At 33.8% G+C, this 21205-nt stretch overlaps 1 protein-coding gene across 2 annotated transcripts in view; it reads right to left on the bottom strand.

Annotated features, from left to right (window-relative positions):
• Positions 1-21205, bottom strand: part of PTEN (phosphatase and tensin homolog) — an 87649-nt gene that overhangs the window by 14085 nt on the left and 52359 nt on the right. The window contains exons 3-6 of one of the 2 annotated variants that reach the window (XM_059662730.1): positions 18236-18280; positions 12296-12339; positions 10282-10520; positions 2617-2758 (exon numbers count right to left, since the gene is read on the bottom strand). In XM_059662730.1, the coding sequence (XP_059518713.1) occupies positions 2617-2758; positions 10282-10520; positions 12296-12339; positions 18236-18280 (470 nt within the window). The remainder of the gene's footprint in view (positions 1-2616; positions 2759-10281; positions 10521-12295; positions 12340-18235; positions 18281-21205) is intronic. The other variant, XM_059662729.1, reaches the window with a different exon arrangement.

Below are 21205 nucleotides of genomic sequence, written 5' to 3'. Positions count from 1 at the left end.
TGCGGGCACATCCCCACTAGGGGGTGTGCAGGAGGCAGCTGATCGATGTTTCTTTCTCATCGATGTTTCTAACTCTCTAGCCCTCTCCCTTCCTCTCTGTAAAAAAATCAATAAAATATTTTACCAAAAAAAAAAAAAAAAATCAGTGGAAAAGATTTCCTCAAATCACTAAAGAAAAATAATTTTCTTTACAATATGAATTTAATATTTTAGATAAGACAAGTCCAACATTAAAGAAAAAAATTTGTAAATCCCTGCCAACTTTGAAGAAGACACTTTCTTTTCACAAGTTTGTTTTCTTCACTGATTCCTCTTATTCCTCTTGAACGCAGATTGTTCCAACTCCCCTTGTCTGAGTCCTCACCATTTCCCTCTGAGCCTTCTCATCCTATAGCCTCACACCACATTTAATTGAAAGGCTTAACTACTATGTCTCTTTCCTGATGCTTCTCAAAATATCTGATATATCCTCTTATCTAAAGATTCAAACCCATACTTTCAAGTGCTCACTGAATACCTATCCTTCATGTGAACAGCTTACCTTCACTTGAATTAAAACATATTTAAAACTAAAATGTCAACATTCATGTCCCCAAGTGAATTATTCACCTGACCAGAACAGAAACTCTTGACAAAATTTTCAAATAAAAATGGCAGGAGAAAAAATAAACTAATTCCATTTTATTGCTCCAGCAAAGCACATCTTGCTTAGAGCAAGTCATATAACTGGCTTCCTTTGTCCACCATTTTCCACCTCTTGCTATCATCACTTTCTACACAACTGTACTTTCAACACAGTTTAGGCCTCCAGCATTATTACTGACACTGTAGTATTTATCATATTAAGTCTGAAATCCTCATTCAAGGTCCTCTAACAGTGAGCCACACTTTCTATTCCTATTCTATTCTCTGTCTCTGTATTTCTTGTCCAGCTCATTTCCTTCTGCTGTGTTTCAATTCCAGCTATTTCCTAATGCCTGTAATACTTCCCTCAGTTTTAATGTCAATCTAAACTATATGCTTTCCCCAGTGTTCTATAATACAGAGCTGGACTTCCTTCATGAAACTGACAATTCCCCAAAACTTTTTCTTAGCATTTATAATTTATATATACAACCTCCCACTTAATCATATACAGCTTTACTACATAGTTTTAAATCAGACTGCATAGAAAATTAGTAAAGATTAAAAAGATTTCAGTAGTCAGTATGAATTAATACTGAGACCAAAACAAAACAAAAAATAACACAATATTTAAATGTAGAAAAGAATTGGTGAAATATTTTAAGAGAAGCAATGTGAAAAACATTATATAAGATTACAAAACTGAATGTTCTCTTCTTTCCCTTATTATTTCTCTAATATTTTATGCCTTTCTTTTGGCTCTTATACTGATATCTGTACTATAGAAAAAGCAGGAGTTTTTTCTTCCTTTTTCCTTCTCTTCTATGAATCTGTTGAGCTCCTAGGTTATATCAATCACCTCTGATAGCTTAGTGCCTTGCATTCAGCAGTTTTCAAAATTGTACTGAGATGACAAAAGGATCAAAGAGGCCCCTTAGAAGCCTTTATCATGCTATATTAATAAAACTGTGGTCTCTGATAAAATTGCCTTGCTCTAAGAATACAGAAAATATTTGATGGAGGTGATCATACCTATCTGACAAAGATAAACAACATCAAGAAATTAATTTCCTAGGTATAAATTAATTTAGGGATAAAAATTATTTTAAATTACATAAATATTTTAAGTTTAGGCAAAACTTAAAGCTAAAAACTAAAACCACTAATGAATTGAGAAACACCACTGATATTAGAATTATTAAAAGAAATAATGTGGTGGTATCTTATCTAGAAACTACAAAACTGCCATTATAAATACTCAAATCTAAATCCAGATTTTCTCTAATACTGCACACACTTTGACTCAACCCTATTCAGTCAATATACTCTAGCCCATCATCATGTCTTATCATTTTTTCTTCTTTATTGTCCCTGTCACCATTTCTATCAATATCTAGTCTTCCTTAAGATATGAAGAAATTGGTCCGTGCTTCAACCCCAGTGAACTGATGAACCCCACTGCCATTCTGATGCTGGATGTGACAGGACAGGTTTTCTAACCATCTAATCACAACTTAAGCTGCAATTGGTAACTGCAGCACAGAATTTTTCCTTCAGAAATACAATTTGGTTTTGAAGACATTAAAACATTGCTCTTGGCTTCTTTAGACCAGTGCACTAAACAACTGAGCTAATTAATCAAAATGGATGTTTCAGAAATATATATATTCCTGCATAAATTTTAAGTGCAATAAATTTCTTTCTAGATATTTTTAAAATATATTTTTACTGCATTCAGAGAGGAAGGGAGAGGGGAGAGAGAGATAGAAACATCAATAATGAGAATCATTGATCAACTACCTCCTGCACACCCCCTACTGGGGTTAGAGCCACAACCCAGGCATGTGCCCTGACCAGGAATGTAAATGTGACCTCATGGTTCATAGGTCTGGCACTCAACCACTGGGTGACACAAGCCATTTTTATATAAACTTCTACATATGCTAAGAAAAGTGTTCCAGTACATGGAAGAATGAGATTTGGAGCACTTACTGCAGGTTCCGCCACTGAACATTGGAATAGTTTCAAACATCATCTTGTGAAACAACAGTGCCACTGGTCTATAATCCAGATGATTCTTTAACAGGTAGCTATAATAATACACATAGCGCCTCTGACTGGGAATAGTTACTCCCTGGTGGACAGAAAAAGAGAAAAGCCAAATTCAAAAGAAAAGTTCCATTATAATTATTTCACTTAAAGTATTGTGGTAACTGGGTTGTACCCATTGAAGAACATATTTACATTAGAAATTTGACCTTAAATGATCAATATTTAAATGCAGCTCATTAACAAAGTAAATCAGAGCAACATCATCTGCCATTGAAATTTACATTTGTCTGATATATTTTTAATAAACTATTTTATAACCTTAGTTGTTTTTATGTAAATCTTTGTATATGATTTATCTCTTTTAAAAGAGACTTTAAAGAATAGGTTATACGCATATTTCAAACCTAGACTACTACCAAACCAGAATACTACCTAGATACCACAACACAAAATATGTAATGTTTTGTTCATATTCTATGCATCAGTATTCTCAGATCATCTTCTCTAGTATGAATTCACAATCTAGATTTCTCAGTTAAAAATGTAATTTTCTACTTCAGTAAACTTTCCACTGGCACTTCTAAATTCAGAAATAATGTAGATTATTTTAATATATAATGTTTGCTTGTAGCTTGGAAAACTACATTTCAGAATGATCACAAGATTATTACAGGAAAGTAATTCACCAAAGGAAGAAATGTGGCTCTTAGGAATGGCTATTATTACAATGACAACATATAACAGCAGTCATTGTATATTAAACGACATGTCAAACGTTTTGCATATATCCCTAACACTACTACAACTCTACCAAAAAGATCCTATCACCTCTTATTTTAAGGATAAACAGTCTGAGCATAAAATAGTTATTTTGCTCCAAACCTGCATCTGAATCTAAATGTGAATCTGATTCTAAAACATTTTTTTAATCCTCATCTGAGGATAGGTTTGTTGATGAGAGAGAGAGAGATATCCATTGGTTGTCTCCGGGGCTGATTCTAAAACTTTTTATTCCCTCATCTGGGTTTTACTAATAGCATATCTAACTATGTGATTAAAAACAATAATAAGACCTTTTTGAGGTCTTATTTTTTCTATTTATAAAGCATCTCCAAAGTTCAGTGGATTATAGTGCTTTAATTCTAAAGAATAATGTATTAAACAGTGGTGCATGAATCACAGAGTCCTTGAGACTAATATGAAGCAGGCCACTGCCATTTTTCTCTCCATACAGCATCCTTTCTCCTTTGGGAAGCTATCATTCTCCCTGCGGTTTGGGGGTGTGGAAGGTGGGCTCTATTCTTCACCTTCAGATATATGTCCCAAGCCTCTGGCCAGAGTGTTTAGTTAAGGAATGGGTACATGCCCTAATCCAGTTAAGCTAGAACTTAATCTAGGAATTTAAGCTCAAATTGTAGATCTCTTCCCATAGCAGTTCCTAAAGCAGGCAGAATGTAAAGCTACTGGGACTCATAACTTGCCATTATATTACAGAGAGCCTACCTGATAATAAAGTATATACAGTACAGAGAAAGGAAAGAGCTGAGAGAGATTCCTGACATCTGTTAAGCATCTAGATCCAGGCCAAAGCCTTTTTAGCGCTACATAGCCAATAAGCAAGTCTCCCTTTAAGTTATTTTGAGTTTATTTGAAATTAAAAGAGTGCTAAGACATTATAATACAAATGCTTCCCCTCCCCTTTTTCAGTTTAAAATAATAAAAGAAAAATAATTCAGACAAGAGAACATAGAACAGTAGAAAGAATACTGGATTTAAATTTAGCAGTATGGTTTTGAGATATACAGTGATACTAAATGACCCAGGGCAGATTTGCAGATCTGTTTTATCATTCATATTAGAATGGGACCAAATTAAATACTAAGGTCCTTCAAGGTATAAAAATCCTATAATTTTATTAACATATAAATTGGATAACAAGGCTTACATACTGTGTATGAGAACACAGTTAAGTCCAGGACAATTAATATGTTAGAAAAAATAAAAATGTTACATTAAGAGTTTTTTTTAAATGTTTTCTTAATTTTTTTAAATTATTGATTTGAGAGAGATATAATTGGTTGATTCTTGTATGTGTCCTAACAGGGGATTGAACTGGCAACCTTGGTGTATCAGGATGATGCTCTAACCAACTGGGCTACTAGGCCAGGGCAGAAGAGTTTTTAAAAGCTGAAAAAGAGGATAATTATAGCTTATTTTGTTTTAAATAAAGAGAAAATGATAAAATTTCATTTGGTTACTATCTGGAGAAATTTAGTATACAGACTAGAAAAAAAATAACCTGATTATGACAGAGCATAAAAATTTATTCCTCAAAAAAATGAGAAAATTCCATCTTCGTGGGTCACTTAGAATAAAGTTAGTATTAATTATTCTAAAAGATTTAAGTTTTCATTAAAGATAAAGCTTATAAGCTACTTACAGAGATCATAGCATATAGGAACTGTCTCTCTAATTATTGCTTTGGGAAAAAAAACCTAAAGTTCAAATATTTTTTTCCTGAAAGTTTAATCAAAGAAAATAAATGTTAATGCATTCTTTACCTGCTACCAACTGAAAGAGAGAAAGCAAGGGGAAAAAAAGGGAACTAGTAGAGATTCTGGGTGAGTTTGCCATATAATAAAAGTTTGCCTCTTTAAATTCAGAACATTTGAAAATCTTTTCTAAATGCATACTTACCAGTACTTATAGGATGTTTTAACTCTTTATTCATCGCTTACAATAAATATTGTGAGTTACTGATTACAATTCTGAAACATAAGTGCAAACACACACATTGTGAGGCACAGGACTAAATGGAAAACCACCCTAGGAGTTGCCCTATGGAGGTGTAATGCAGTTGCCTTCTTACAAATTAGTGAATGAAAGATAGTCTTCCTTTCCTCAAGAAGTTATCTCACTCTCAGAAAACATTTTTCTTTATAGGAGTTATGAGTTGTACTTTGACTTCTACCAAACATTCAGAACCTGAAAGTATTATTTGGACATTACTAACACAATGGCACATTTTATGATAACCTGGCGCCCACCACTCTGGCACCTAATTTGCATTAAGTCAGCTGAGGAAATGTCAAGACTCTGCACCAGATTATTTTGGGGAGAATCTCTGCACAGTCTATAAATTTTCACCAGAATATGACATCTGGCTCCTCTTTCATGGAAACGGGGAGGTAGGGGGAAAGAGAAAAGGGAGGGAAGGAGAAGAGAAGGTAGAGGAGGAGAGGAAGAAGGAGGAAAAAGGGAAGCAGCGTTCTGTTCCTATATAAATGTCACCAGAACACAATTTTATTCAGCCTTCTAATGTTTCTCTATAATTAAAATTAAGAATATAAGCAAAACAACATTAAAGTCAGTTCTAATAAAATTAATCAAACACAACTAAAAATTGGTAAAATGTATGTATCTCCTATAACAGTGGTTCACAATTATAAAAATGCAAACCTACAGATACAACCTAAAAGGAAATATTGGCAAGAGAATATATCCAACAGTAGATGTTTTACGAATAAAAGTACCTTTGATAATCAATTATATTCATTATAACATGCTTCTCTGGAATAATTCCATAGTTGTATAACAACAGCTAAAGCTCAGCTAAGTTCTTTTATGATGAAGTTACAGTCTTTAAAATTTAAAAATATATTATTTCAGCCCTGACCAGGTAGCTCAGTTGATTAGAACAATGTCCTGATACACCAAGGTTGCGGGTTTGATTCCCAGTCAAGGCATATACAAGAATCAACCAATGCCCTAACCGGTTTGGCTCAGTGGATAGAGCATTGGCCTGCGGACTCAAGGGTCCCAGGTTCGATTCTGGTCAAGGGCATGTACCTTGGTTGCAGGCACATACCCAGTAGGGAGTGTGCAGGAGGCCGCTGATCAATGTTTCTCTCTCATTGATGTTTCTAACTCTCTAACCTTCTCCCTTCCTCTCTGTAAAAAATCAATAAAATCTATTTAAAAAGAAGAATCAACCAATGAATGCATTAAAACTTCGTGGCCCATGAGCAGAAGTCAGTATTTTGTGGAAGAGCCACACTCAAAGGGCCAAAGAGCCGCATGTGGCTCGCGAGCCGCAGTTTGCTGACCACTGGGCTAAACCATTACAAAATTTTTATTTGCGCCCAACTTAAAATTCTTGACTAAAGCATGCTACCAGGCTGTTGGCTGTAATGCCAACCAAGCAAAAAAGTCACACAGTTGAATGTGGTGAAGGCAAATACCTCAGAAGTGATCAAACGTATTTGTAGCTTGTAATAGAAAGACTGTTGCAGTATCTCTATCAAACAATTTTTATTCATTTAAAACAAATACATTTTCTATTTCCTAAAACTATGAAGCAAGCCATGAAAGGCTTAGAAATACCACTTTCCTTCAGCATATGACTTCTCAGCTTAGCCAGCTACTAATTTTCATCAAATACATCCATGGTGACATAATCAAAGAAAAAACTCTATTTTAGAGTTCTTTTTGGAAACTTCAAAGGATATCAACATTTTCAGAATGGTGAAGTCTCTTTGGGGGAAAAAAAAAACTAAAGACACTCTCCTGAAGAAATCTCAGTGTTCTGTAGAGACAGATAGTATACCTTAATACCTGGCAAAACATCTGGTTTTGCTGCTTTGGTTAAAAGACAGGAGTTGTGCATTCACTGTGACTCTACTTTGTTCATCAGTATACACTGAGGTGCACGACTCTACCATCAATCCTGAGAGAATTCTTATCTATTGCTGTAAAAGTATTCGACTGCCTCATGAGTGCCAAGCCTTAAATCATAGCCTATGCAAGAGGATTCGTCATGAAAAAATCTACTGTTGTGAAAATTGCCAAAGTCATAAAAGTCAAGACTTTCAATCAAGGGGTCCTTAAAAGGTTTTGTCAAGAAGTAGAAGCAACTTCTTTGCTACACACAAGTTCAATGGCTTTCAGAAGACAAATCTATAGCCAGAATTTTGCTGCCATCAACTGAACTCATTTATAGTTTAACTCTTCATTCTTAAAACTAAAATGTGTAGTCATAATCCTTTCCTTCCCAACATAGCATTAGGCCAGGATCTTGCCAAAAATGATCTTATTAACTAGAAAGCAAAATCAATATGAATTTATCTGCAGAGTCTTAGAAAATTCTTATTTCTTGACACAACACTGTAGAAAGAATCTACAGATTCCATTTGTCCTTTCATTCGTTTTTAAGATAAGATTTTCAGCACTTGTTTTGACCAAAAAAAGTAAGTCAAAACTGATTGGCTATCAAAGATGACAGAAAGGTTGCCAAGTCAAAGAAAATGGAATACTTTCATTTGTTATTTAAAAGCTAAGTAATAGCAGCCCTTTCATTAAAATTTACTATTGAGCAGAACAAATGCTTAATTTTGGTTAATTTGTAACACTTAGATTTAGTTATCATTCTCAAAAAGTGGTCACTGATTTTTTTTTTTAAATCCTCACCTGAAGATGTTTTTATTGATTTTAGAGAGGAAGGGAGAAAGAGAGAAACACTGATGCAATAAGAGGGAATCATCAATCAGTTGCCTCCATTCACACCCCAACCAGGGATCCAGCCTGCAACCTTTCGGTATAGGGGACAATGCTCCAATCAACTGAGCCACCCAGCCAGGGCATAGTCACTGATTTTTGCATGGGGAAAAAAAAAAGGAGAAATAATTCTTAAGAAGATTTCTTTCACATTCTATGTTTAAAAAATAGTTTTCAGTGCAGTTAAAATCTGTTAAGAACAATTTTATGGCCCAGCTGGCGTGGCTCAGTAGCTGATCATTGACCTATGAACCAGGAGGTCACAGTTCGATTCCTGGTCAGGGCACATGCCCGGGTTGCGGGCTCGATCCCCAGTGTGGGGCATGCAAGAGGCAGCCGATTAACAAGCCTCTCTCATCACTGATGTTTCTATCTCTCACTCCCTCTCCCTTTCTGAAATCAATAAAAATATATATATATATTTTTTAAAAAAACAATTTTATGTTCATGTGTACTATGCACATTTTGAGAGAATATTTATAGCTTTCACCATTTTTTTAAAAGGTGTATAACATGCTTTGAGAGCTTCTAGCTTAAACCTAGTGTTATGGTGCCACATTACACAGCTTCTCTATTTTCTTAAATTCTTCTTACCTGATTTCTTTTCCACTATCAAAATGGCTGCTGCTCATCAACCCTGTTTTAAATTTCTACCACTGCTCCTGCAACTGTTATTTTAATTTTATCCACTTCTATATATGGTTTTCTTCCAATTCAACCTCTTTTCCTGTGCTGCCCTGCATTTACTCACGTCAGTGAAAAACAATTTACCTTCTATGATTTTAATCAGCAGAAGCAAATTTTCTCTACATGATGAAAGGATGAAACAAAGTAAACATCTCGGGTCCTCCGCTCTGGAATTCATTCTAGTGCTATTAACCCAGGGTACACACCATATCTATAATAATTAAAGTGTAATATGCTAATTAGACCAGACGTCCTTCCAGACAACCTTCCGGATGAAGCGAGGCTGTGAGGGAAGCCCAGGTCCCGGAGGGAAGCCGGTGCGGAGAGCTGGAGAAAGGAAGGCCTACTCTTGCACAAATTTCATGTATTGGGCCTCTAGTACAGAAATGTAAGTCAATTTATCATAACCAACAGTCACCAAAATCATGCACTAATATAATTTTTAAACTACAACCAATAAACAGTACTTTGGCATCATTAGATATAATTCAAAAAAGTCACAGACATATACAACAAGAAAAAGGAAGGGGCAAAGGGATCAGGAATCAATGTAACTATGCAGTTGAAAATAACGGATATGATCACTTGTGTCTGTTTTGAAGTTGAATTAAAAAGAGAATCTCCCTGGCTTAAAAATTATTATAACTAGAATAAATTTTTCACATTAAGTTTTATCTCCCTCAATAGAGGCTCTTTAAAATGAGTTTTCCCATCTATCTTGGAATGGTTTTGGTTTTCCCTTTTTGGAGACAGAGGAATGTACAAAATTCCTTTGCAAGAAACATTTTGCCATATTTACTGTACAAAGAAATAAATCTCTTGAAAAATCACTGCAAAAGTTCTCCCAAGAGTTCACTTTTGCTTTCAAATTTACCACACAAATTAAATTTGTCACTGATTTTCAAGTCTTTTGTCTTCTGAATAAAAGAACCTCTGACTAATCTTAATTACTTAAATTAACATCCATATCAAAAAAATAATCTTTATCTATTATAAAAGCAAAGATCACACTTTACTAGGTAATGGCATCCAAGTTATTATCTAAACACATTTTATTCTCAATCAAGCTTCACAAATATCAAGCTTACTTTTGATCAATGTGCAGCACTCTTAAATGCTCTATAAGTATTTTGAGACTATGCAATACAGTTCATAAATAAGATTTGCTATCATGTCATAAAAATACTAGCAAAAAAAATAAATCAAAACATTTCAATCAGTTATTTGCTCACATAAAAGTTAAGGTAGTAACTGATTTAAATGTTTAGGAGAAAGATATAAGGTTACCAGCTTTTTTTAAAAAAATTGGGTTTTCCAATAAATTCTTAAATCTAGGAAGAGGAAAGAAAAGCAAATATAACCTACCTTTTTGTCTCTGGTCCTTACTTCCCCATAGAAATCTAGGGCCTCTTGTGCCTTTAAAAATTTGCCCCGATGTAACAAATATGCACAAATCATTACACCAGTTCGTCCCTTTCCAGCTTTACAGTGAATTGCTGCAACATGATTGTCGTCTTCACTTAGCCATTGGTCAAGATCTTCACAAAAGGGTTTGATAAGTTCTAGTTGTGGTGGATTATGGTCTTCAAAAGGATACTGTGCAACTGTGGTTAAAAAGAAACCCTCAGAATAAGAGAAAAGTCTCTTCTGAATTGTTTATTAAAAGTAAGTTAATTTTAGAAATGCTACGTATAAGCTTTACCGATGTTTGAAAGAAAAACTTAACTTCAAAGAAAAATAATTTATTGCCTAATAACTTTCTAATTTTTTAATAGAAGTGGTCTCTCGTTAACTCTTAAACGTATCCATTGGACAGGGAGGCCAAGTATTATTTTCCCCACTTTATGAAGCAGGAAACTTTGCTATGAAGAGGTAGCACAGGTCACAACATATCAGAGGTGGAGGTGAACTCAAAATGAAATGTCACATAAACATCTTGTCAGCACTCCGAATTCATTTTCTAATAAAAGAAGTAATAATACTTGTGATAATGCATCACCACAAAACATATTCAAAAGAAAAATTAATAAATCAACAATAGCAAGGATTGCATAAAGGATTGCATTTTAAACTTCATGTAATAAAAATGCTAAATGTGTTATTTCTAGCAAATGTTACTGTTGTATACACTCGACTTTAAAGGCATTTGTAAAAGAAACTGAAAAAACTACTTATAAAAAGTATGTAATTGTAGTAAAGTTCATCAAATGAAGTTTTAGGTCTTTTCACATGACTTATTAAGAACCCAAAACTTTTCTGTATCCTATAGTCAGAGCACAGGTTTTTTTAAACATTTGTCTACAAATAGGACTTTAAATATATCACAATTAAATTTTATCTTATTAGTCTCTGCTCAGCTCTACTCTATTAAGATCCTTCTATATTCTGACAGCTAATGTACCTAATTATCCTGTGTCATCTAAATATGTTAAAAAGTATGTCTTAGATCTTCAATCAAGTCATAATGTGGCACAGGATAAAATCCATTGAGTCCTTGGTTGTGATGGGCGCTCTTCTGGTAGACTACAGCTCCCAATAACTATACCTACCTCTCCAGTTACAGTGTGTCATGAGGACAACTTTCACTTAGTCATCTACCTGACTACCATCATTCTATTTTCATTTCTCCAGTGGTACACAAAAACCTGTTAAACATCTAAAGCTAGATAAACCTCGACTAAAACATGCTATGTCCAATAAGCAGTAGCTTAAATTTGCCAAAAAATAAAAAAAATAACATTCTTAGTGATTATACTGACTCTCACCATTAGTGCTTCTAGATTTTCAGTAGGCATCAATGGCAAATACATCAATTGGTAGCTCATGGCACTCACTTTTAAGAGCATCTGCCAAATTTCTCAACTTTCCAGTTCTCTCATGCCTCAAGGGGTTCCACAAAAACAAATGGAAGTTTTTGTGGGCTCTGAGATAGAACTGACTATACCTGAAAAATAACTCATTTAAAGCAGTTCCCTGTTCTCACCTTTCAAGTTCCCCTTACCCATATTTGTTATACCCTTTCCACCTTTTAAATCGTGCTCCTTAATAGAGTTAAATTGTCTGTTTTCTCTGTACAATCTCTTACTACTACACCAAATACCTCCAAAAAGTATATATAAACCCTACCTTATTCTATTGTTAGTCTAAAAATTTCTCCTAATTCTTAGTCCTTTCTGCAATTTGGTTTTCCTACTATTTCTGGCAGGTTTATATGGCGCCTGTTTCCTAAAACACGACAGCCAAATTATATTTTTCAATTTTTTTAATTTGACAAATATTAATCTCACTTAATAATTGAGATGATCATTATTGCTATGACAGTAAGATTTACTCTATTAGTTTTACATTATTTAACATAATACAGTACATTTATACCTACCTCTGCAGTTAAATTTGGCGGTATCATAATGTCTTTCAGCACATCTAAAAGAGAAGTTTAAATTAGATATAAAGTTATCTTCTACAATTGAGAAAAAAGTATGATAGTAACAAACATTTTCTGAACTTTATAATACCAAGCATTATGTTAAGTGTTTTATATTAATTATTTCTTTTAAGCCTGTGAAGTAGGTTCTGTTATTATCCCCATTTTACAATTAAGAAGACTGAGGCTTAAAATGTTAAGTATATGCAATTTGCTTACAAAACTTGTGATGTCACTAATATATAACAGTGTAAATTCAGCTGCATCTATACCTTCAAATTTTCTTTATGGAAATTTTGCGTGCTAAAGGAGTTTAATAACTGTTTTTAAGATCATCTTTACTTCACAGTTGAGCATACACCATTTCCTCAAACTATTATTTTAAAAGACATGTTAAAAATAGTAAAATTACAAGTGCAAAGGAAAAGTAAAGAATCAAATGATGCTAATCTACTCAGACACAATACTTATTAAACTTTTTAAAAAACCAGACCTTTCTCTCTTTAGATAAGCCAAAGGTCATCTTTTTCAATACCCTCTCAAGTTACAAATTTTAACTCAGAGTAAAGAAACAGTAATAAGTAAAATCAATACAGAATAGTAAATGTTGAGTTAGCATTATCATTGGTCATGCTCAAACTTGTCTTTTGAATAGTAGTGACATGTTTGTTATCATGCACTGGCTTACTCATGATTAATAGGCCATGTTTATAAGCATCAATAGGCTCAGAAAGGGATACCATATATTAGTTTGTGGTCAACAGCATTCTGGTAACTCCAATTACTAACCAAATTATATTTTTTTAAATTTTTTATTTTTTAAAGCAAATACAGATCCATAGACCCTTAATCCACAATTCCAAAATCCCCAAAGTCTGAAACGTCTACCATTTTTTTCTTAAATTTATGGCCAACTGGATTTATGATATTGTATGTAGTCCTTAATTAATACACTTACCGTAAAGAGTCAAATATTTCATTCTAGGTACTGTTCCAAACCCTACTGGGGGTGTTATAATAAAGTATATGCTTCCCTGTTACCTTTCTGAAAACTGAAGAAATTCTGAATGCCAAAACACAACTGGCCCAAGAGTTTCAAATAAGGGATTGTGGACCTACATTTTGCGTTTGGAAATCCTGAAAATATCTGTATAGTTTCTCTACTTTAAACAGATTTATACCCATTGAACTAATTATAAACAAACTACAATTCACTAGTTTCTGACTGGTCAGACCTGAAATAAATAAACTTTTATATTACTGCTTAAAACAAAGCTTTTCCATTTTAGCTTATTATAATTTAGTAAATTGAGTTTTGCTAGAAAATTTATTCAGGAATGACATATGCACATATACTCATTCTTGCAAAATAATTTCATACACATATTAAAAGACATGAAAGGTAGAAAGAAGAGGACTGGCTATGAAAATTGTCACATTGCACACTTTCTTTGGTACAGGTTAAAGAAGCAACATGGTCAAAAGTGAAGAATCCATAATGAAATATTTCATAAGGAATCATGTATACAAGATAGGGCTTAGGAGGTAAGGGGGGAGGTATAAGTTAGAAAACAATTCTAAGAAGCTGGCCTCATAATAGCACAACAAAAAATAAACATTTTAGGTTTCATATAGATTCAGTTCTCTACAATTCCCATTCTTTCTCAGAAGCTCAAAATGTTTGCTTTGACCAATAGTGCTTATAAACTGATTCTTAAATATTACTGTTAAGAGGAAGAAATGGAGGGAAAGTGGAAACAATGAGCTACTAAATGTCTACTAGATGCACATAACTTACAAAGGGGTTTCCATGTTTTTTTATTCATCCTCACAACCATATGATAATAGTTAATATCATCTCCATTTTATATATGAAAAAGCTAAGATTTAAAAGCACACTAAAAAAAAAAAAAAAAAAAACTTGCCCCAAACCAACGTAAGTAAATGGAAGAACCAGAACTCAAGCTATAATTACAAAAGTCAAACTTTTTCTCATACTGCTCCATACTCTCATTTATAATAAAAATTGAAAATAGTTTTAAAAACAAAATTTAGTCAAAGCCTGTCTTCCTACAAGAGCAATATCTGGCACAAAACAGCCAACAAATAGTGATGATGAAAACATGAAAAGGCTATGAAAATTTCTACAGGCATGGATAAGGAATGTGTGAGAATAAATACTGGGGCTGGTAGTGATGAAAGTGATCTGGGGAGTGGCTGGTAGAGGAAGAATAAAGATTTTCTTATTTAAAACCTTCTCTGATACTGCATATACACCCTCAAAAACACACACACAAAGTTTCTTGTAAATTTTTTGCAGTATGTTATGAAGTCTCTCAACAAACCAAAATTGAAGATACATAAAAATAAAGCAAATGGGATTTGACTAAGACAAGTGTTAGAATTAATGATTTATACTGCTTTATAATTAAAACTCGACTTAAAAGATATTTTATCATCACCTTATATTGGCTTATATGAGACAAGAGAAATGAAGAGGCATTGAAAGGGATTTTTATGAAACAGCGAACAGAAAGTTAAGAAAGGGATAAGATTAACAGGAAAAGCTTCCTTTGAAGTAAGACTTGACATGGAATCAGGTAGGCATGTAGGTATCTTCTGTAGTCTCTTGAATGGAGCTATCCCCATCTTACAAAAGAAAACTTAATTGATAAAAATTAACCACAGCTAAATGTTTACCACAAAATAATGGAGAGGTTTGTTTTTTTTAACCACAAAATAATGGGAGTTGTTTGTCAAATAGAATATATAGTATCCAGTGAAACATTTAAGTTTCTCAAAGGCAAGAACTATACTATGTCTTCATTCCCTATCTCCCCACTCCTCCCCTTATTCCCACCAGAATACAGATTATACAGAGGAACACTCAAAAATAAAATACACACACTTGCACAACTAATTTACTAAGTATCAGTATTCCTGAACTGGGTAATAACTGATTAAATTTGTCCTTCCTTAAAGTAACTTACTGAATGCTTAATAGAGGTATGAACAGATACAGTCTGTTTATACAATAAGAACTCTTAATATTGCCTGGTCGGCATGACTCAGTGGTTGAGTATCAACCTATGAACCAGGAGGTCATGGTTCGATACCCGGTCAAGGCTAATCCCCAGTGTGGGATGTGCAAGAGACAGTTAATCAATGACTCTCTATCATCATTGATGTTTCTATTTTCTATCTCTCCCTCTCCCTTCCTCTCTGAAATCAAAAAAAAAAAAAAAAAATTCGTTTAAAAAATAAAAAGAACTCAATATTACATTGAGAACTCCTCTTCATCCATATATGTCAGAAAGTGCCATAAAAAGTTTCACATACTATTAAATTCAGGTACATCTAGTACAAATATTTTAATATCTTTCAATTTATATATGTTTGTAAAGATATATATCACTTAATTAATATGCTTAAAATTAAGAAATAAAACAGAAACATCCACTGCTTGCCAGAATCACTTATCCTGAGCCAGAAATATAAACTGGGGTAGAAAGCAGGTGAAGACGACTGAAAAGTGACATCAGAAATCAAAACATGCTACAACTGGGTAACTCTACAAACTTCTGAAAGTAAGTAAAAATAGGGGAGGTTAAAAACAACAACAACATAAAAACGAACAAACAAAATAACCCAGGAAGGGAACATTGGCATAAACAGTGGATGGTCTGCTACCGTGTGTACCTGTGTGAACTTATTCAACTCACTAACTTCTCTAGGCCTCAGATTCCCCATCTGTAAAATGAGGTTGGACAGAATGATCTCTTGCAGATACTTTCTAGTTCTGAAAGTCTGATTCCATTAAATGGAGTGGAGAAAGGGAGTTAAAATATATGCACCAAAAGCTACTCTCAACAAGTAACAAGAAGACAGTTCATTAACTGGGGAGTCCAACGTTCAAAAATACAAAAACAAACAGGCAGTCAAGTTCCCAATGCCAACTTTAACCATAATAATGTTAAGTGAAACGCAATACTGACAGTACAAGCCTAAGTCCTAAATTCTGGAAGCAGGAAACCACTGCATACACGAATGAAAAGAATTTCCTTTCCTATCTCTGAACATAACGTTAAACTCGAATAAAATTTTGAAAAAGGAAGAATTTATCTTTAGTATCTCTTTCTACCTTCCTTCAGGGACTCTAAATGCCCAATCCTGAGAGTCTTAGCCTGAAGTGACTCATTTAATGGATTCCAGCTTTTGACCACTTCTTGTCCTGTTTTTTTGCCTTTCTTTTTTTACTTAACTTCTAAATCCAGTTGTTAAAATAGTACAAAGCTTTGTGGTTTTTTATTTCCTGCACAGAAACCCTCTGGCATCTGAAACAAGGACTACTGTAGGAAAAGTTAATCAGGAAAAGAGGATGATACATGTACAGATCATTTGTAAGCTAGGGCCCACCTAAATTTGTGTCTACAGCACCTTTTACTTTCTTCCATCTTGTCATCTACTTCTACCACAGCCTACACACACACACACACACACACACACACACACCATAATTTGACCATAATGAATTATATGCCATATTATGCCAACAAGTTTCTCACATGCCATTCTCTCTGCCTGCCATGCCATTTCCCCTCCTACTAGGCCTGTAGGTCAACCTCTACTGATTCGTTTCATCCCAGCTCAAACATCCTTTTTGTGTGAAATCATCCCTTTGGAGTACAATTACTATTTCGTCTGTTCTCTACACAGTCTCTTCTATATAAGAGTTATCTCTTCTATAATACTTTACCTTGCACATTACACTACAGCTTACATGAGAACTAGAACCACATCTTATTCACCTTGACCCACAACATATTTTATCATGTCGAACGTGTCAAGTACATGATAAATGCTTCTTTGTAAATCTGAAGAAATTAGTGAAAACTCACTAGGAGAAACAATATTGGTGTCTACTTCACTCTCAGGTCTTATCAGATCAGATCCTCAATTAAAGCTAAAAAAAGCAACATCTCACAAGCCAACAGACAGAGAATCTTTCATACTTGTTGGTAAAGATTTAAATGCTCATTGAAGGTAGACAAGAATCTTGTCCTTACATTTGATAAATAAATTCTATAAACTGTAACAGTGAATTAGTATAAGTAAATTCAGATTTAAAATTTTCCTGTTGCATAATTTATATAGATCACATAGAAAAAATAAGAGCCAGGGAGAAAAATAACACATATTATATGCCATTGTTTAAAAAATAGAAAATAGTCATATTTGGGGGAAAGAAAAATAGTCTTCAAGGACAGAAATGGTTAAATATTTTCTTCCCATTTTTCTTTAGTTCCTTTTTCCCTTTTCACATCTCTAATCACAAAGTCAAAAGAAAAAAACAAAAGGTTAAAGATAAAGATAAGGTGAGCTAGGTGTATCAAATGGGCAATTCTTATATTCCTCCCTCAAAAAAAAAAAAATGACCCAATTCAACAATTTTAGGTAACTTATTTATGTTATATACAGTTAGAGAATACCCTAAAAGCTGTTTTAATCAACTGACTTAGAAACACAGAATAAACAAAATTATATTCACTGTGGAGCATACCTCCTTGGAAGATGTCATTAATGCTTTAACAGAAGTTCTAATGTGTTTTACACTTCAAGTTACTACATGGCTATCGGCTCAAAGATGGGCTAAATGCCAAGTCATTTAAAGCACATTAAGTAACATAAATCTGTGCCAACACTGTTTTACCTCATCACTATACTTTCTAAATGACCTAACAATGCTCTCTATCAAACTTCTTGAACTGAAGGTTTTAGGAATACATTCTGTTCAAATATACCTTTAACTCTACCTCATTCTAAGAAGAAAATAACTTTCACTTAATAGTTATTTTAGAAGTATTTGGAAGCATACAAAAAAGAAAATATACTTACAGATTGTATATCTTGTAATGGTTTTTATGCTTTGAATCCAAAAACCTTAAAACAAAACAAACAAACAAAAAGCCACCATTAACAAAAATGAGCTAACATTTGAAATTACATTAATATTATTGAGAAAAACCAAAAGACAGATTCTATTTTTCCTAACCTCAAATAGCATTTAGGAGAAATAAATAAACTCCAATAAATATTCCTTCATTGGGTTAAAACTAGTAATCAAGTTATTCTTAAATAATTATTACATTACACAGATTTATACAATCTGAAGTAAAGCCATAGCTTCTCATAGGATGAATATTTTCATAATCAGCCTACCATATTAAGAGATAACTTTCTTAAAGGGTAGTATTAGCATTTAGCTAGTTACCTAATTCATACAGATTTGCAAGAAGTAGTCACATGCAAGCAAGTAATCTTAAAAATAACCCTGAAAGCCATCATTTTTTTCAAACTAAAAACTTTTGATATTTGAAAGATGTAAGTAGAAAATATTAACTCTGTAATAGTTTAAACTATTACAAAGTTTATTAAGAACTTTCACATATATATTCTCATTTGATGCTCACAAACATATGAGATAGAGCTTATCCATATTTTACAGAGGGAAGTAGGTATCAAAGAAATTACTGAACTTGACCAAAGTCATATATAGTTAATAAGTCAAAGAATCAAGACTAAAGACCTCTCTCTCAAAATAGTTAAGAAACTAACAACAGCAACAACTACAGGCAACACAAGAACTTATTATATGCCAGGAACTATGTTAATTAAGTACATAATGTATATACATTTGTTTAATCCTATGAGGAATTAGAAAAGTATAAGTCTGGGGAAATATCTGGATAAATAGAATAAAAAGACAAATGGAAAACAGAAGGTATGATTTTAAAAGATTTAAAGTCCAGGAGGTCCAATATATGAATAGGAGTTCCAGAGAAAATAATAGAAAAGCACAGAAAATTCAAGAAAAATAGCCAAAACTGAAGGACACAAGTTTCCAAACTGAAGGACACAAAGGCTATCCACAAAAATTATGAAAATAGACCCAAATAAAGGCATTCATATCATAGTGAAGTTCCTGAATATTGAAGAGATAAACATTAAGACTTTAGACGCTACTTGAGAGGAAATAGATTTCATAAAAAGAATCTGGAATCATGACATCGCCCCTTTTAATAGCAACACTAGCAGCTAAAAAAAAATTGGGCAAAACTTTCTTACTCTGAGGGAAAATTATTCCATACCAAGAGAGACTATAAATCAAGTGTGAATATATAATAAAGACATTTTTAAATAAGCAATGTCTCAAATAATTTTGCTTCCTGTATATTCTCTCTCAGGGAGTTACTAGAAAATGTGCTACACCAAAATAATGATGGTAAACCATGAAAGAAGATGACAAGTTCCAGGAACTGAAGAGTCAAACTCATGAGAAGGGAAAAGAATGATGGTGAAGGAACACCTCAAGCAGACAGCATTACATCAAGCCTAGAGAACAACTAATCCAGATTAGGGCAGACCAGAAGACTCCTAGAGAAAATAAATCGATGCAGTATCAAATGTGCTGAAACATATTGAGAGATTTATATAGCTGGGGGCAAGTTTAGAATGAATTAAAGTTAAGAACATAGAAACTAAAGTTAAAAAGAAAGAGGGGGTGAAAGGGCGGAAAATGAGTTGTAACTCCAGGAAAAACAAAACATGCAAATGATAGCTTTGCTGGGTAATGTAGTGTAGGTCCTTGCTTTTCATCACTTTGAATATTTCATGCCAATCCCTTCTGATATGAAATGTTTTTGTTGAAAAGTCAGCCAGCAGTCTTATGGGAGCTTTCTTGTAGTTAATTGTCTCTCTTGCTGCTTTTAAGATTCTGTCTTTAACATCTGCCATTGGAATTATGATGTGTCTTTGGGGTTCATCTTGTTTGGGACTCTCTGCACTTCCTGGATTCGTATGTCTATTTCCTTCACCAGGTTAGGAAAGTTTTACATTGTTTCTTCAAAAAGGTTTTCAATTCCTTGCTCTCTTCCTTCTGGTTTCCCTATGATATGAATGTTGGTATATTTGATGTTACCCCAGAGGCCCCTTGAACTATCCTCAATTTTTTTTTAAATTCATTTTCATTATGCTGTTCTGATTGGGTGTTTTCTGCTACCTTGTCTTCTAAATTGCAAATTCAATCCTCTGCTTCATCTAATCTACTATTGATTCTTTATTCCTGTAGTCTTCATTTCTGACTGGCCCTTTATGTTTTCTATCTTCATTTTTATGTTTCCTATCTTTTTGTTAAAGTTCTCATTGAGTTCATCTACTCTTACCCTAAGTTAATTGAGCATCCTTAAAACCAGTGTTTTGGCCCAGCCAGTCATAGTGGCATGGTTGAGCATCAACCCATGAAGCAAAAGGTCCCTGGTTCAATTCCAGGTCAGGGCACATGCCCAGTTGTGTGCTTGATCCCCAATACTGGGTATGCAAGAGACAGCCAATTAATGTCTCTCTCTCTCATCAATGTTTCTATCTCTCTATCTCTCACCCTTCCTCTCTATATAAAAAAAATCAATAAAAGCATTTAAAAAACAACAACAACACTGTGTTCTGAACTCTGCATCTAATAGATTTCTTATCTCCATTTTGTTTAGTCCTTTTTCTGGAGTTTTGCTGTTCTTTCATTTGGGAAATGTTTGTCTCCTCATTTTGGCCGCCTCCCTGTGTTTGCTTCTATGTATTAGGTTGAGCTACTACATCTCCCAATCTTGATAGAGTTAGCCTGGGCACAAAATCTCCTTGGTCACCTGAGCTGAGTACTTACTTCAGGTGTATGTATCTCTTTGTGTGGATTGTGTGTCCTCCTGTTGTAGCTGAACCTTGCTTGCTGTTTGTACTTCAGTGGGAGGGATTGATTCTCAGGCTGACTGGCTGTGAGGAATGACCACGGTTATAGCAGAGGAGTTATTGTGAAGA

The sequence above is a fragment of the Myotis daubentonii genome, chromosome 13 (assembly GCF_963259705.1).
Source record: "Myotis daubentonii chromosome 13, mMyoDau2.1, whole genome shotgun sequence".
Lineage (NCBI taxonomy): Eukaryota > Metazoa > Chordata > Mammalia > Chiroptera > Vespertilionidae > Myotis > Myotis daubentonii.
This window is presented reverse-complemented; position numbering and strand designations above follow the sequence as displayed.